Here is a 17,601-nt window from a genome sequence, read left to right on the forward strand (position 1 = left end):
CACACGTTGTTCTCTCATCTTGACATGCTTGTCATGGAATGTCCAAGTGTACACACATATAAATAAAATGTAATTAAAAAGAAAAAGGAAATAACTTTATCACTTGATCTTTAATATGACTATTCTTATAAAAAATGCAGACTGTACATTGTTATCTTATACCATGAAATAAAACAGGTTTCATAAGCAGTGTTATGGAAGACAATAAATAATTCACAATGCTTCAAAGCAGTTAATGTTTTAAGTAAGAGATAAGATCATTCACTACTCCTCCATATAAATTCTCTTCAATCTGCTATTCAAGACCATTAAGTAAACTTAATATTTGAAATAATTTCCTTGCTGCACACACTCAATGTAATTTACTTCTATATTAAGGGAGAAAATGACCAAGTTTGAGTTCTACTATCATAAGAATACAGAGTACAGAAATTGCATAGACTAATTATATGGGTGGGTTAGATAATTCAGACAAGTGACATTACTAAGATAAAGAAAAACCACACACAGTAAGTATCAAATGTGCCAAGAAAAATGAACGGGAGGCAGAAGGACTTATGTATGATCTAACTTCTAGTGGAACCAAAATGTTTAAACTCACAGAAACAAAGAAACCTCAATATATTTCCCAAATTTATTAACAAAGAAGCAAGCGTCAGGATGAATATAAAAGGTACCCTACATGTTTAAAATATAAGAACTACATATATGTGTGTGTGTGTGTGTGTGTGTGTGTGTGTGTATATATATATATATATATATATATATGGCATGGCACTCGCGTGTGTGTGCATGAGTGTACGTGTGTGTGTGTTATGTATATATCTCCTGGGTATATAAACATCTACCCTATGTTTAGGGGGAAAGAGCTATAAGTAGAAAAATCAATATTGCTATTTTCTAGAAAAAGTCTAGGACAGGTGACTCAAAATGAATTTTAGCTAATCTGAACTATAGCTGAACTTATTTCTTATGGAGAAAGTATTTGTGTTATTGCGGCAGAGTCTTTGTATGCTATAAAAGGTAGCATCCAAATCCTGGCTGAGTCTCTTAAGTGTCAGAATTACAAGCAAGAGTTTACATACTTGATTCTTTCTTTTTTTAAAGATCTATCTTTTAAAGATCTATCTATGTATCTATCTATGTATCTATCTATGTATCTATCTATCTATGTATCTATCTATGTATCTATCTAATCTATGTATCTATGTATGTATGTATGTATCTATCTATCTATCTATCTATCTATCTATCTATCTATCTATCTATCTATCTATCTATCTATCTATCTATTGTGTATAGTGTTTTTCCTGCATGTATGCCAGAAGAGGGCATCAGTTCTCATTACAGAAGGTTGTGAGCTACCATGTGGTTGCTGAGAACTGAACTCAAGACCTCTGGAAGGGCAGCTCTTAACCTCAGAGCCTTCTCTCTAGCCTGCCATACTTGATTCTTTATTTCTATAAATAACTTGAAAAACTTTTTCATGCTAAAACTAAACATGTGACATATGTATACATATATTGTATACATATATTCTAACATAGTACATTCCACACTTTTGATTTTATGTGGGTTCCTGGGATCAAACTTGTACCCTCATGTTTGCAGGACAAGCTTTTTACTGAATGGCTTTCACAGGCTCATATATTTGAATGCTTAGTCACCAGGGAAGTGACACTGTGTAAAAGGATCAGAAGAATTTGGAGGTGTGGTTTTGTCGGAGGTAATGTGTCACTAGGGGTGGATTTTGAAGTTTTAAAAGCCTAGGCCAAGACCAGAGTCTGACTCTTTGCCCATGGATCAGGACTTAGCTCTGAGCTACTGCCCCAGTGCTTGCTTGCATGCTGTCATGCTCCCTGCCATGATGATAATGAACCAAACCTCTGAAACTATAAACAAGGTCCCAATTAAATGCTTTCTTTTAAAATAGTTGCCTTAGTCATTGTATCTTTTCACAGTAAAAGAACAGTGACTAAGACACTGACTAGTGAATTCCAAAATGGGTTTTTATTATAATGCCTTATGGAAATATAAGAATATACACATTTATAATAGTGTGGTGAATAAACGTTACCATACAAGCCAAAGAAAGAACTGAAATTGCTATGAGGCAATAAGCAACAAAATAACTAAGATAAAGCTTGAAGAAGAAGCTTCTAGGGAATAAAATATTTCTGTATTTTTACTCCATTCTTGTAGAAGGTAGAAGAATGTAGAACTTTTACAATATTCCCTGCTTTCCCAACCAAACAAAAGGTTAGTATAGGGATATTTACCCTGAATGCAAGATCTGCTTGTTAAATATCTGTAGAAAAAAATCAACGACTGCATCTGGCTTCTCAATATGTGACACTGCTGCTCAGGTTTTTGTGGGTTTCTCAACAAATGGAACTTTAGCATAGGTACAGTCTGTATTCCGCACAGCATAGACTCTCCAGAGTTGTATACTATTCTAACAGACACAATTCATGAATATTTAAAATTAAACAAAAGAGTTCTATGGTTGAACAAACTGGAAAACGATATTCTTTATGGTCTTCAATTCTTGTTAGCATTAAAAAGTACCTCAAAATAGAAGTTTATTTTTACACACTGTTCTCCAAATTTATTTTCTCTAATATGCTATTGACACCTTACCAGCGTAAGAAACACTGCTTTGGAATAATCTCACACAGTCAACAATTTCATGTTTGAAATACTTTTGCAGGGCAACCAGTGTTAGTCAAGACACAGCCATGAAGAACACCTGCAGCTTAGCAGATGGGTAGGGACATCAATCTGAATTGGTACAAACACAAGCAGTACAGCTAGAGTAATATTACATGATAGTTCTATGACCTACTTCAAGAATAACCTGCCACAATTAAGAATTTTTAACAGGGAAAATATCTAAAAGTTTGTCTGTCCTCAAGCACTACTTCACTTGAGAAAGACATTCAAAAGGAGCCAAAGTATGAAACAATATTAGCTGTAAAAAGGTTTAAAAGCTACTGTTCCAAAAAAAAAAAGCACTTCTTTAAAAATCACTTTTCAAATCTAAACTGCATTGTTAAAGCTTCCTTTTCAAGATATCAACAACTTAGAAACAGTTTCTCAGAAGTCACTTGCATGTTAAACTTAAAATGGCCAAAGGGGGGAAAAAAAGAGGTAATTCTTGTCTATGCACCAAAGCTGCTAAGTCCCCATACACTGCTTTTAAGAAGGCATTTTAGAGCTCGATGTTAATTAATGTGCATATAAATACATTGCTGGCATAACTTGCAGTCTAATTTCCTGTTTGCAGATAAGGGATTTCTACTGTATAATCAATGCTAGCCATAACCAAAACTTAGTATGTAGGAGATTAAGAAATTTTAAAATAATAGAATAAATGTAACTTTCAGTAATGTTTGAGGTAAATCATTAGGATAATCAAGACTAAACATATCAAATAACAATAACAAAAAGCTAAAAATTTATTATTTCGCAAAATAGTAAATCTAGTTACACATGTGCAGTGTGCTTAGGCCAGACTGTGATGTGTCCTAAGGTTAAAATAACATTAAATATATAATACATGGCACAGACGGTAAAATATTTCATTACTAAGTATTACATTTTAATTACATGGTGAAATGATATTCTGGATAGACTACTACTTAATAAATGCTTACAATTAATTTAACCTAAATTTTACACTATATTTCTGTTAAATGGCATTGAGCGCAGAGGCTTATGATGCATTCAGAAAGTATAGCAGGCTAGCACAGCCCAGGCAAGGGTACAAAGGACAGTAGAGTCATCTTCTTCCTCTTTTTTGGCAGTGCTGGAGATAGGGCTGAGGCTTTGTGCATGCTAGCGCAGCCTTCTTCCACACTGCATTCTTGAGTGCTTACAACTCCTGTCTTAAAAATTTTAAGTGAGAAAGTGATTTTAAGAGATTTCTGGTTCTTAAAAATTACTCAGCTTGGCATGGTGGTGCACACCTGTAACCCCAGTACTCAGGGAAGCAGAGGCAGACAAATCTCTGTGAGTTTGAGGCTAGCCTGGTCTACAAAGCCAAGGCGACACAGAGAAACCCAGTCTCAAAAATCAGAAAAATAGTTACCCTAGAAACAATCAGGACCAAAAGAAAGTCACAGAGATAAGCCCAACTTGGGCTTTAAGAAGGTATAGGCATTCTCAAATTTATTAAAATTAAGCCAATAAAATTATAAGCGCCTTTCAGTACAGAAGAGTAACAGAGAAAACCATCAGCTGACAGTATCAAAGAACGAGAGAGAGAGAGAGAGAGAGAGAGAGAGAGAGAACTAAAAACAGAGTCTGAGATGTAAAAAGCAGCCTCCAGATAATAATCTGACCCTAAGGAACACATTGTATTCTACATATCGTAGTGGCCTTTGGTGGAGATGCTGAGATCATAGCACTGTTTCTGAGACACAAACTCAATTTCTACTCATTTCCAAAAAAGTGAAATTTGAGGGAGTGGTGCTGCCACACAATTTTATTAAAATTAGTATTTTTCCATTTGAAGAATAAAATGTATTTATATGTATTTATTTATCTTGTGGAGAAGTGATCAGCTGGGTCAAATACTGTAGAAACTTGAAGTAAGGTAAAGGCCAGGCATGACTGACAAAGCTAGCTGTTTACTAATTTTTTCATTGGCTTCCAGCTGTAGAATACCTGGAAGAAGGGAAACAAAAACCAGTGCACAATGGCTTCTTCAACACAGTGAGACGCTATCTCAGTCAAGAAACCCTACCCAACCCTGAAAGGAGCACCCAGCTAAAAATCCCTTGAGTAAAGCTAATCCCTAAAAACCAATGAACCAAAAACAAGAATTTATTCAGGGAGAATAAGAATCACTTGTATAAAATAAAAACCATTACCAAAGCAGGTAATTATGAGCATCACTTATGAGGCTTCAGAAGCAAGTAACAAATGGTTACATTTAAAAATTTAAAGCATGTCTAGCATTGGTTAGAAAAAGACAACTGGTGAGTTTGAAAAAAAAAATCAAGCTGAAATAAAATTTTATGGACATTACTGGCAAACAAACTGAGAGAAAATGAAGGAGTGGCAATTTCGACAAAAAACAATTTCTACTAGGTGTGGTGGAAATTTAATCCCAGTTCTTGGGAGGCAGAGGCAGGCAGATCTCTTCATTCTACAAAGCTAGCTCAAGACTAGGCAGGGCTATGTAGTGAGACCCTATGTCAAAAAATGTAACTTTCCCCCCTACATATAAAGACAAACAAGGCTCCCTGGCTTGAAAGAGTCCCCAGAGCACAAACAAAAGAAAACAAAACATTCTGATGCTTGGTAAATTTTATGGATAGAAAACCTAAACAAATATATACCTAGGTGGGCAGTGGTGGCAAAGGCCTTTAATTCCAGCATTCTGAAGTCAGAGTCGGGTGCATCTCTGTGAGTTTGAGGCCAGCCTGGTCTATAAAGAGATATCCAAAACACCAAGGATACCCAGAGAAAACCTGTCTCCAAAAAACCAAACCAAACCAAACCAGAAAATCCAATACACACTTAACTATAAACATCTAAGTTCAAGCTTCACACAGCAACAGTAGATACCAGAAGATCATATACTAACTTTTAGAGCTAAAGAGAAAGGACACTGAATTTATTATTTTACATACAACTAAGTAATAAAAAGAATCATTAAAGTAACAAAAAAATTTAGAAAATCCGGTAAGAAGTATTAAAATTATTATCTACCCTAATGTATTTAAGCAAAGAGTTAAATCTTAATACTAATGTAAGAGATGAGGGAGATAGGAAGGAGACACGTAAACTTACAATATTTACAGAAAAGCACCCATCATAGAATTCTACTCATTTATTTGCTGTCACTTAATGAAAATGTAGAATCTGATCTTTACTCTTCTACACTTGTTAAACTGTAGTTCAAGAGTGGCTACTAGCACTCCTCCCCTAAAGGTTTGTCTGTCTGTCTATCTGTCTGTCTGTCTGATATCTATCTATCTATCTATCTATCTATCTATCTATCTATCTATCTATCTATCTATCTATCTATCTATCTATCTATTTGGTGTGTGTGTGTGTGTTCTTCAAAAACCACTCTTAAAGCCCATTCTTTTATTTCTGTTCAGTTTAATCTGGCTTCCCAACACTTCCTTTCCACACGCAGTTTTAAATCTTAGTAGTGCCACTACTACTCCCAGCAGTGCTTGGGCCCCACAGGTGGCGTCTGCACTAAAGCAGCCATCCTCTTTGTATGTGCAGATAAAAGCACAAATTGTGTACCTAGGCTCCTTCCCATCTCTTTATGCAGAACCAGCTGTTTGCCAAATGGACAGTGCATTTAAATGTTCCTCCCATAAGAGCTTTCAAGGGGCCAGGCCAAATCAACAGTATAACATAGTGCTATCAAAATGTTTGTCCCTTAGTCATCATCAATAGGGAACCTTTGAAACAAAGACATGATTTCAGACCTTCCTACCAAAAACCTCTAGTGTAACTAAGTCTAAGAGAACCATAAAGAATTTTTGACATACTTAAAGTCACCATTTAAACATTTTCTAAAACAGTCTTTTGTTTTGAAATTAATAACAAGTTAATAAAGATACCGCAAAAACACTGTAAAAAGCCACTATTGACAATAAAACTTAGTTGCAATAGATTTTCAACAACTCAGCATCTTGTTATTTTGACAGTTAATACGTAATGCCTTAAAATGACAAGTGGTTTCATCTATTACTATTTTGAAAATATTTGGAACACTGAATATTTTTACATTAATTTTAATTTACAATTTTCTTTATGTTATTCTTTAGGAATGAGTACCCAGTATCATAAATTGGAACAATTCATTTCTAAGTTTCCAGGTAGCACCACATTACATTACTGAGATGTTACATAAGCCTATGATCGGAACACTATGATCTAAATGTACCAGGTATTTAAGGTAAAGAAACAATAGAATGCCTCAAGTTAAGTATACTCACAACTAATTTCAGAAACGTCACAGCCAAGTAATGAATCTGCCTGAGGTTTGTATCTCAGATGTGTATTTTAAGTCTGCAGACTATTAAAATGAGTCTTTTCAACCCATCTCAGAGGCTGAATTAGACTTTCTCTAAATTAAATGACACTGAGACAAGGCTTTAAAGCCTACTTTATAGTTCTTATTTTTAAAGTTTAGAAAACAGCACAACAGAACTAATTTAGAATTCAAATACAATTTAAATTTAATAACTAAACCATAAAAAATAGTAATTACTTACTTTGGAGGCCCATGGCTGAAGACAATTGGCGTAACAGCGAACAAGAAAGGCCATTTCCTTGGCTGGAGGGGTAGTTGCTCTTTTAAACCAGAGAGAGCCACACTGATGAGTATGCTGACAAAATTCTGCTAAATTTATTTTTTTACAATCCATACATCACTGTTGTTATAGAAAGACAGCTCCTCCAACCCTCTTCACAAACAAAAAATCAGAAGCTTTCAGAAGCAGAATATTGTTTAAAGTATAAGAATTCTTCTTAAATGTCACTTTACAAGCAAGTAACATCAAATAAAGATGTTTATATTTTGGGCTCAGCACACACAGTTACATGCATCCTCAGGCACCTGACACAGACATAAACACTGGTAGCACAGAAGCTAATACTGTGCCTATTAGTCAAAGTAAATAGGCAACATGCATGAAATCTGTGCTCCTGGAATCCGTGAAAGCTTTCTTCTCTGTAATGTAGCTGTTTTTTCTTCAACTTATTTCACTCTGAAGAGAAAGCACTGCAGAGTCTTCTGCATCAGACGCAAAGAAAATGCTGTATTCTGAAAATTATAGTCTCTTCTTTTAATACCCTTAAATGCTAGCTAGGGATTTAAAAAAATACAAACAAGCCAAAAATACACCACACACACACACACACACACACACACACACACACACACACACACCCCTCAACAACCCAACCACAGAGCAAATGGAGGAAAGAGACAAATGCTCTAACAGGTTTGCCCTGTAGAATGTCTGAGAATATCCGGAATTCAAGCTGTCTTCTCTTCTCTCAAGCACTTTCACAGCTCTGCAATACGGCTTCTGGTTCCACGCATCAGTAAGGAAGCACTAGTGATCTGCCCTTTCTGGATAACATGTATATGCAATGCAGCACAAAAACCACTACATCTTTTGTGAAAGCAAGAGTCTGCCAGTGTCTCAATTCCTACCGTCCTTGCCTGTTTCACAGCAGCTCCCTAAGGAGAAGCTCCTATTGATTCTATGCCCTGCAGTAAGATGAAATATCTAACAAGAAGGGGAGAGAGTGGGAGGAGAATAGAGCTAAAAGGATGACATCACCTGTGCAGAAAGCCTCCACAAACTGCATTAGATCAATTGGCTACTGTATCTGCAGATGTAGCCCAAGAGCAATTTACTGAAAACACACACACACACACACACACACACTCTCTCTCTCTCTCTCTCTCACATGACCTTCTGTGAGACATGCTGGCAAGCTATAGTCTGTAAGAAGAAGAAAAAAAAACAACAACCCACAAACCTGGCCAATGTACCCGTCTGTTTTACAGTTTTAAAAATTTAGTACATTGATACCCAGTTGTATTTGAGAAGCCTCTTTCCTAATATTACTTAAATTTAACACAGAATTGTTCTTTCATGGAAAAAGTATTTGTTGCAATAAGATACTATAGAATTTAAAAAACACGGGCAGTCTAGTTCAGAGATGTCATATCAAAGTGATTTTAGTATCACAAATTTATGGGCCTCTGCATAAAACTTGCTATTTATTGAATGAATGTTCTGAAGGTTTAACCTTCAAGTCTACACTAGAGTAGAATTAAAAATAAAAACAGGCACTAAGATTTATATATAAATATTTAAACAAGATTTTTATATAAACAGATTTAAATAAAAACAATTCCTTTTGTAAGTGGAAAAACTACGCATGGCACAATGTGTACCAATTCCTTTCAGGAAGAATAATCTATACAATATGGTACTTCAATACAGCCCAATTTGCAATTCCTAGAAAGAGACAGCTGGCAAAACACAAACTGAATCAGAAAGGAAACAATTAACCTGCTTCTGATAAGGACTAAAAGAAAGGTGTCTTTAAAGCTTAGAGAGAAAAAAAAAATGCCACACCCTCTCCAATAAGAAAAGCATCCACCCTTTTCTTTATGCTTCTGCTACAAGGCACCAACTGCTCACACCCATCTTGCATTTTATTTCCTAACAGTGCCTCCCAATGGCTAAAGTCCATTTCCAAAGTACAGTCAGGAATACACTTCCAGGCAGCAAAACTGTAAGACTAGTGGGCAGTGAATAAGATAATAAAACTCTTTTCTTCTACTTAGATAATACTTTTGAGGAGAGAATGTGTGCAACATATAAGAAGACATTACCCGAGAAACAGGTATTGTAATGAGAGATGATGCTTACTGCTGAAGCCACATCTGTTTAACATACAGGCCCACGCAGGCATGCGAGTTCCTCAATTCCCTCTGGCAAAGTCTCTTACTTTTCAAATAATACTATGCTCCCAATCTGGATTGGGAATGCTCCTTATACAACTAGAATTTAATGTAGAAATGCTATTACTTTGAGCACATCTGCCATATTTACAAAAAACGATTGTTTAAAAGCCTATCAGTTTTTTCCAAAACCCCAGCCCTTTTCCACAAAATTTACACTGAAATATAAAATTTGTTCTCATAAATTCAAATAAGCACTAATTTCCTAAATGTAAACCATGTGCTATTTGGAGAGATTCATTTTCAAGAACTAAGCTATTTTTCCAATTTAATGAATATAAAAATACAACTTTAAGTACAAATGAAAGCACTGATTTTTTTTTTAAATAGAAAAATGTGGATTTTTTTTTTGCTGAAGATACATTTCCTAAAGAAATGTACTAAATACTAAATATAAGAATTAGTAATAGAACTCTAGAATTACCTTAATTATTATGCTAGACTATAATTATATTTATATATGTATTGGTAGGATAAATGACAGCCAACCAAAAGCAAAACCTACAGTGGCTCCTTATTCCTTTTTATAAATCATGCTGATAACTCTGACACAAAGAAGGACCTCCAGCTGGGCAAGGAGACAGTCCTCTCTTAGCTGCTGCTCTGGGAGTAAACTGCAATCCACTAACACCATATGCCAGACCTACTGGAGTACACATAGTCCCAATAAAGGATCAAAATATTCTTTCTCTCCTCCCTACTCTCCAGTTTGGCTGGCTTATAAGTGAGGATGACATCATTTTGTTCTACCAATTATCTCACAGCATTTGCTATTCCAGAAACCAGCATGGTGAACCTATCGTGTAAAACCTCCTGTGGTAACAATAATAACAGGATAAGAAACCAGTAGGCCAAATTATACTCAGCATGCAGACTCTACAAGCAGTCGACGATATTCCTTTCCATTGTCTCTTTACATTCAATAACTAACCTTTTAATTAATTACTGACATAAATAAGGTCAGTAATTTGTAAACCAAAATAAGTGATTATGCAAATCAATTAGTTTCCATGAATACCATGTTTAGAATTTATCATGATCTCACCTCATCATCAAGTGAAGTCAGTGCAATGAGGGAGGAAATCCTGATTCACACAGGCTAGAATCATCACTACAGGCTATACACCTAAGAACACACTTCTCTGAATATGAAATACTAGTATGCTGAGCCATGCAGACAAAATCTTTAGCTTTTAAAGAGACATAGGACTACTGTGAGATCATGCAGAACTCCAGTAACCACAAGCTTTTATAAATATATAAATGGTTTAGTTACTAAAATTTGTTCTCTGAATATATAATTTATAAGAAAAACATAAACTGTAATATTAGAAATTATGCTGCAAAGAAAACCAAAGATAAGGTTCTAATAGTTAATACTATAAACACATTACCTTTTTATTTCAATTACTGATGACACTGAACAAGAACAGGGAAAAGGTTATCAGGAACAAAGAAAAGCTAACACACCTATGAGGCAGTATGAAAAACAGAGCCACATTTTCACTAATTTCAGACATAGGCATGCAATTTAGGACCCCCGCATCTGCAGAGTGAAACAATACAGGCACAATTTAGAGATGCCAAATGCCAAAACAGTAACAAAAGTAAAAATGTCATCTTATAAAATAAAATGGACACCCATTTCTGCAGTTTATGTAGACATTTTTGAAATATAAACTTACAACATACCGATTTTTTTTTTAGAAAATCCTACTGAAGAATTTAATCCTGAAAAGTAAATCAATGATGTTTACTGCAATTGTCAGTGAGAGCATGCCAGCTTCTGTAAAGTACTAAGCACTGTCCCACCCTCCTTCCTTCTCATGCTTTAGAGAAATGAATCTGTAGCTATCAAAAAGGTTCACTCTAATTACTGTTGCCCCTTAGCAATTTCTGCTTCAAGATGCTCGTCCTATCTACTTCTTATCATTCCTAAAGGAAGCAAAGTCAGAATGTCAAAGCTTTTCTTCTATTATTGTAGAAAACGGTGTTCCAGCACACTGTGATATGTGCTTACTGATTGCCTGCATGCTATCAAAAATCGTTGTCAAAAACCACTAGAAGTCTGTGTGTACTATGAAATATGATATATCCTTAGGGAGTGATTGAGGAAGAAAGAGCAAGGAGAGAGAGAGGGGAAAGCTGTTATCATCAACGAAGGTGATGTAAGCTTCTATAATTAGAATCAGTGAAACTGAAGGAACAATAAAAGGCACCAACATGCTTCTACCATGCCTACCCAAGGTAGCTGTATCAGGCCTTTTATATACATATAGAAAGGAACACATTTTGCATACACAAGTCAGCCAAGTATACATTATTGCAAACATAGTTTTAAGATAGTATTTCTTTTTAAAAACAAAATCTGTCTGATAATTTAAAAATCCACAAGGAAGAAAATAAAATCTTTAAAATTAAACTGCCAAGACTACTTTATCTCAACCAGATCACACTATTACTTCTAATCTAAATCATCATTTTACAGTACTGTGAAAACTGAATATGGAACATAGTTCTTAGTGAACAGAGAACAGATCAATCTGAAAAGCAGTAACAATCAACATTAATTTGCCATTTAAAGAGCTGTTATACTTGTTTACTTGGAAGACTATAAAAATCATTCTTAGACTGCTGACTTAAGTTAGTTAACACCTTATTTCAAACAATTATCAAAAGAGCTTTCTTTGGCACCTGCTGCACGAACAATCACAAGGATGGTAATCTTTCTCATTCTGGGACCCTGGGCATGTCCTCACGAGTAAGTGTCATCCTTAGAGAAACAGAAACTCCCCCAGAAGACTTGTTGTCTTCCTCCCAACACTACTAAAGTTCATGTATGTTGAGTAACAAAAAGAATTAAAATATGACTATCGAAAACTTAGTGGTAATTATGTAGAAAGTTATTTTTATACTTTTAACCCAGCAATTTAATTTCTATGTATTAATTCTAAGGAAATAAGCAGTCATTTACTAATTTATACATAAAAGTTGTTTGATCACAGAAGAAAAGCTAGCAGAGGCAAAATGTAGCACAGTAGGAATGTTAAAATATTTTAGAATTTAATTGACAAAAAATGTAAAAAGCAGGAAATATAAGCAGTTAGCATCAGCCAATGTAAAGGTCTGTGTTAGAAAACATTCCTTTAATTTGCCAGCACTACCTCTGGCTCTGAGGACCATGTCTTCATTTTCTTAATATTCTTCTATATGACCCATTTCTACAAGAAGCATGTATTTCACCCAAAACAACTCTTAAACTGACATTTCTCCATTTCTCAATTACATCAATTCATCACTCTTTATATGTAGACTCATAGTCCAGTAGTTAGATATAAGTACCTCCTCTATGAAGAATGATGTTACTTTGGACAGTGAACTAGATTCTACGAGGAGATGTACATAGTTGTGGGGGTGGGGATCTTTGAAATTTTTAAGATTGAAAAATTACACTTGTACACAGCAATGGAGAACGAAGCAAAAAAAAAGTAAGTCTTAATAAAAGACTAATAAATAATGACCTTCTCTATTGAGGGCTTGAGGTCCAGTTAAGACAACAGACACACATTAAATACCCACACTGGTAAGCTACAATGATACTACCCCCCCCCCCCAAAAAAAAAGAAAAAAGAAAAAAAGAAACTTAATTTCATAACTAAAGTACCCAAGTAACAACTAATTTTTAAACCTCTAAAACAATGTGCAGATCTGCATTTGGCTTGGTCACATTTCTATAAAAATGACTTAGCATTAATGATGTCTATTATTTCAGAGATTCATTTCAGGTCAAAGGTACATTTAGTACTTATTTTGATAAAGTCAAGGTGTTTTGTGTTTATTTACATTTCTTCATGTTCATGCTTACTACTCTTGGAATTTAATTGATAGCAATGCCAGTATTAAAAATTAAATAATTATTAAAAAAGAAGAGTATTTTTTTAAAAAAAGAAAATGTTCACTATTATACTCTTTAAAATAATGCAACTGAACTGAGGAGAGTACTCAAAGGTTAAGTATTTTCTATACAAGCGTGAAGTACTGAGCTGTGACTCTCAGAACTGACGATCAGCATTGTGCATCTCTAACTCCAGTACTCTCACAGAGATGGAAGGTAGAGACAACAAGTCTCAGAAGCCTGATGCTGGCCAGCTATCAGTGAACAGGAGATTGTCTGAAGGGACTGACAGTAGAGATTGTTCTCTGATACAGGGATGACATGTACATGCCCCCCCACACTCACATTTGCAAACATTCAAATCTAGGCATATTCTTTACCAATGAAATATATCCACAAATTCATACGCTGGTAATTCAGTTTTCTCAGCAGAAAAGAACTATATGAGCACCTGGATCAGTCTTGTGTTATGTACTATACCAACAAAGGGAAGTACAATCCATGAAAAATCGTCAGAGGTTTCTCCAGAGAGTGTGGATGAATGGAGTTTGGGAGATAAGTAGGACTCTGTCAGAGGGCATGGTTCAACACTAATATGGAAAAAAAAAAAAGAAAAGAAAAGAAAAGAAAAGAAAAAGAAGCAAGGTAAGATTGGAGTTAGAGTCTAAAGCTCAACATTAACGTTAGAAAAAGAGGTCAGGAATGGCCTCCCAGAGAAAAACAGCAGGCTGAAAGAATAAAAGGACATCAACACAGCGTGGGGCCAGAGGCTGTAAAGGTAGACTGCTGCCACATTAGAAAGAGACTTCAGTATAAACTACAAGACATTTAGATTAAAGAGCTGGCCTGGCTAACTACCATAAGAAAGAAGGTGGTGTGTGCGTGTGTGTGTGTGTGTGACAACATCTCACTCTGTAGGCCAAGCTGTCCTAAATCTTGTGTTGATTCTTCCTAGATCTGCCTTCTGAATGCTAGGATTAAAAGGGTGCATAATTGTGCCTAGCCAAGGTTTATTTCTGCACTTTCAATTACCAAGGGCGAATGCAGTCTGAAAACGTTGAACTGACAATTCCAGTAATACACAATCTACCAGTTTTAAATAGTGAACTCTTCTGAGTAGCATCATGTAGATCCCTGGGACTGAACTCATCTCTGTGAAAACTTACTCTGTGTACTATCTACCAAGAGCATAAGTTCAAGAAATGTCCTAAAAACAGTGTGAAAGATTTAATGTATGGTGCGTATGAGTTATTTGCCTGGATGCATGCATGTGCATCATGTACATGCCTGGTATCCTTGAAAGCCTGAAGAAGACATCAGAGACCCTAAAACTGGAGTTATGAACAGCTGTAAGCCTCCAGGTGGGTGCTAGGAGCTGAACCTGGGCCTTCTAAAAGATCAGCTGGGACTTTTAACCACCGAGTCATCTCTTCAACCCCTTAACTTTGTGCTCCCCTTCCACCATGTGGATAAAGCTGATTGAATTTAGGCCATCTGGCTTGGTGCCAAGCATCTTTACCTGCTGAGACACATCACACCATCCTCAAGTTGGAGTAATTCCTACTCTGAGGTTGCTAACATCTTTAGAAATGAATCTTTGACCTACGAAATGTGGAAAGATAAAACCCAGCTTGTATTGTTTGAGTGGTACACATCAAACTAAAAAGTGATATTTACTTAAGATACGAAGGCAATAAACTTGAAAGAGGAAGACATGCATCCAAATGATGGCAATGTGGTACACAGAAGCAACAGGCCTAGATCCTTCTGCAAAGGATCCTCTGAAATGAGTGACAGTAGGCCATTTGCTGCAAGTCAGGGATGGCTATGAACATTTAGCAATCAGTTATGCCAAAAATTACAAAAATGCCTGGAAAGGCTGTTGTCTACAAATGAAGAAGCTGCTGCCATACTGTATTTAGCAGGAGCAGTATGCTCATTGTGCACCCTAATTTCAAGCTAACTGTACTTATTCTTCTTTCATTCTCATTCATTAGCTTACTTAACTTCATTTACTTTAATGCATTTATGAAAGTGTTCACAATGCTAAATGCTTTACAAAATACCAGACACCTGGCAAAGTACTTTAATAAACCTTTAAATTATCAAGACAAACCAATAACCCCAGAATTATAACACCACCACCAAAACCCACAAATCAGAAAGCACTCAGACCAAAACAAAGCTCAAACTTGACAAAAGATACACAAAGCTAAGCAAACTTGTCTAAGACTCTAGGAACAAGTGCTGTTATTATGACAGGCAAATCACTGAGGATACAGTGAGGCTCTCATTTTTAAGGCAAGAGCAATGTAATGTAAACAGTAGGCACACACATTTGACAGAATGTTCTAAAAGCACACAGGCATGCCTAGCCCTTTCAAAAAGAAAATAATTTATCCTGGGGATGAATAGGTTTTAAGTAAAACAACAAAAGGAGATTTAACATAAAATAAATAACACAAGAGATTTATATGAAAACGTGGCCATTCTAAGGACCAACAATTTGGAACAGTTAAAATACAGGAGATACATAGAAAAGAAAAAGTACTGAAGAGTTGAGGACCTGTGCTATTCAATCTGGTAATTACTAGCTATCATGTACTTATTTAGTTACTCATATTTATTCAAAACTAAATAAAGTTAAAACTGTAGACACTGGTTACATTAGCTGCATTTTAAGTGCTCAGGAACCATGTGTGAGTGGCTGCCACCCTCTAGGCAGCACCAACATAAGGCACCTGCACCATCACAGCATGTTCTTACTGGACAGGCGAGTCTAGACTGCACGTCCTCATGTGCTGGATCACACGTGCATCTTCTCTGACAGATTGTGGTAAGCCACAGAGAGAATTAGGAATGTAAAAGACACTGTTAGAGCTCCATTTAAAACTTACAAAAGAAAAATGAATGGACCAGTTGGTGGTGGAAGGTAGGAGACTATGGAAAACAAGGCTAGCAAAAGGGGAACCAGTTCAGAACAGATTTTACAATAAAAAAAAAAAAACAATGAAAAAGTAGATTTGTCTTGATAAAATGATTGTATAATACTTTTCGGCTTAAAAATGTCCACAACTTAGATGAAAACAGTTTATACTGTGAGCGTGGGTGATGTTGTAACAGGCATATGAAGAAAATCAAGGCAGGGGTGGCACATGGATGAGGCAAGACGATCATAAAGTTAAAAAAAAAACCAAGTTATATATAGCAAGACCTATAACAAGTCACAACAAAATAATAGTGAGCACTTAGAGCAATGACACAAGAAAACTGAAACAGGAACACATTTTCAACAACTGATGTTATTTTCCAAGAACCCCTACAAAACCCAGTGAACAGGCAGACAAAGCCTTAGCACCATCGCTTTTCGTGGCAAAGCAAACAAAGCACAAGTGCACCTTCCTACAGTTAGTGGAGGAAGAACTGTAGGTATCTGGCTCATCCAGCTGCAGTATGTTCTTTATATGGCTTAATTACAGATTCTACTCATTAGATATTTTTCACAAACATCTTTGTGCTATTTCTATATACTAAATACATCTTCCTCAAAAGTCCATGGTCTGAAAAGATTTTACAATATCCAAATGGCTACAAAGTATGAAAACATGTTGAATATTCCCACAGCAATAGGATTACTTAAAATATTAAAACCATAGTATACTTAAGTATTAGAGTTTCTAAACAGTGCTAGTAAAAATCTGACCTTATCAATGGCTGCTAAGGAGGAACTAGTTACCTTTTCTCTTAGATCACAGGGAATACAACAAAGAATGAACAGACTATGCAGTCACCTTAGAGAACAGGTTCTGGCTTTGTTTTGTCTTAAGTAATGAATGTTAGCTATAACAATATATGATCTAGTCATCTACTTCTGAGTATTAATTTAAGGAAGCTGAAAATAAGTATCAACAAAGATGTATATACAATTGCTCATAACTGCACTACACTGAAACAATTAAATACTTACCAACAGGTAGAAAATGAAAGAAACTGTGGCATACAGAAACAATGGAGTATCACTCAGGAAAAAAGTGGAGAAATAATGTAACACATGGTATCGGTATAGCTCATAATCACTGAAACAAGTATAAGGTGACAGGCAAAAAGAACATATTAAGTCATATAACATTTTAGAAAACAAAACTAATCAACACTGAGAAAAAAATCATAGCATTTGCCTAAGGAC

At 35.5% G+C, this 17,601-nt stretch overlaps 1 protein-coding gene across 14 annotated transcripts in view; it reads right to left on the reverse strand.

Moving 5' to 3' along the window:
* Positions 1 to 17,601, reverse strand: part of Rapgef6 (Rap guanine nucleotide exchange factor 6) — a 177,582-nt gene that overhangs the window by 91,627 nt on the left and 68,354 nt on the right. Inside the window, exons 1-2 of one of the 14 annotated variants that reach the window (XM_060363704.1) lie at positions 7,978 to 8,802; positions 7,248 to 7,326 (exon numbers count right to left, since the gene is read on the reverse strand). The exons of 10 other annotated variants lie outside the window; for them this stretch is intronic. In XM_060363704.1, the coding sequence (XP_060219687.1) occupies positions 7,248 to 7,301 (54 nt within the window). In that variant the 5' untranslated portion in view covers positions 7,302 to 7,326; positions 7,978 to 8,802. Of the gene's footprint in view, positions 1 to 7,247; positions 8,951 to 17,601 lie in introns of those variants that run through there. 3 more of the 14 variants (XM_060363702.1, XM_060363703.1, XM_021656075.2) reach the window with 3 other exon arrangements.

This window comes from Meriones unguiculatus, chromosome 11, assembly GCF_030254825.1.
Source record: "Meriones unguiculatus strain TT.TT164.6M chromosome 11, Bangor_MerUng_6.1, whole genome shotgun sequence".
NCBI classification, from domain to species: Eukaryota; Metazoa; Chordata; class Mammalia; order Rodentia; family Muridae; genus Meriones; species Meriones unguiculatus.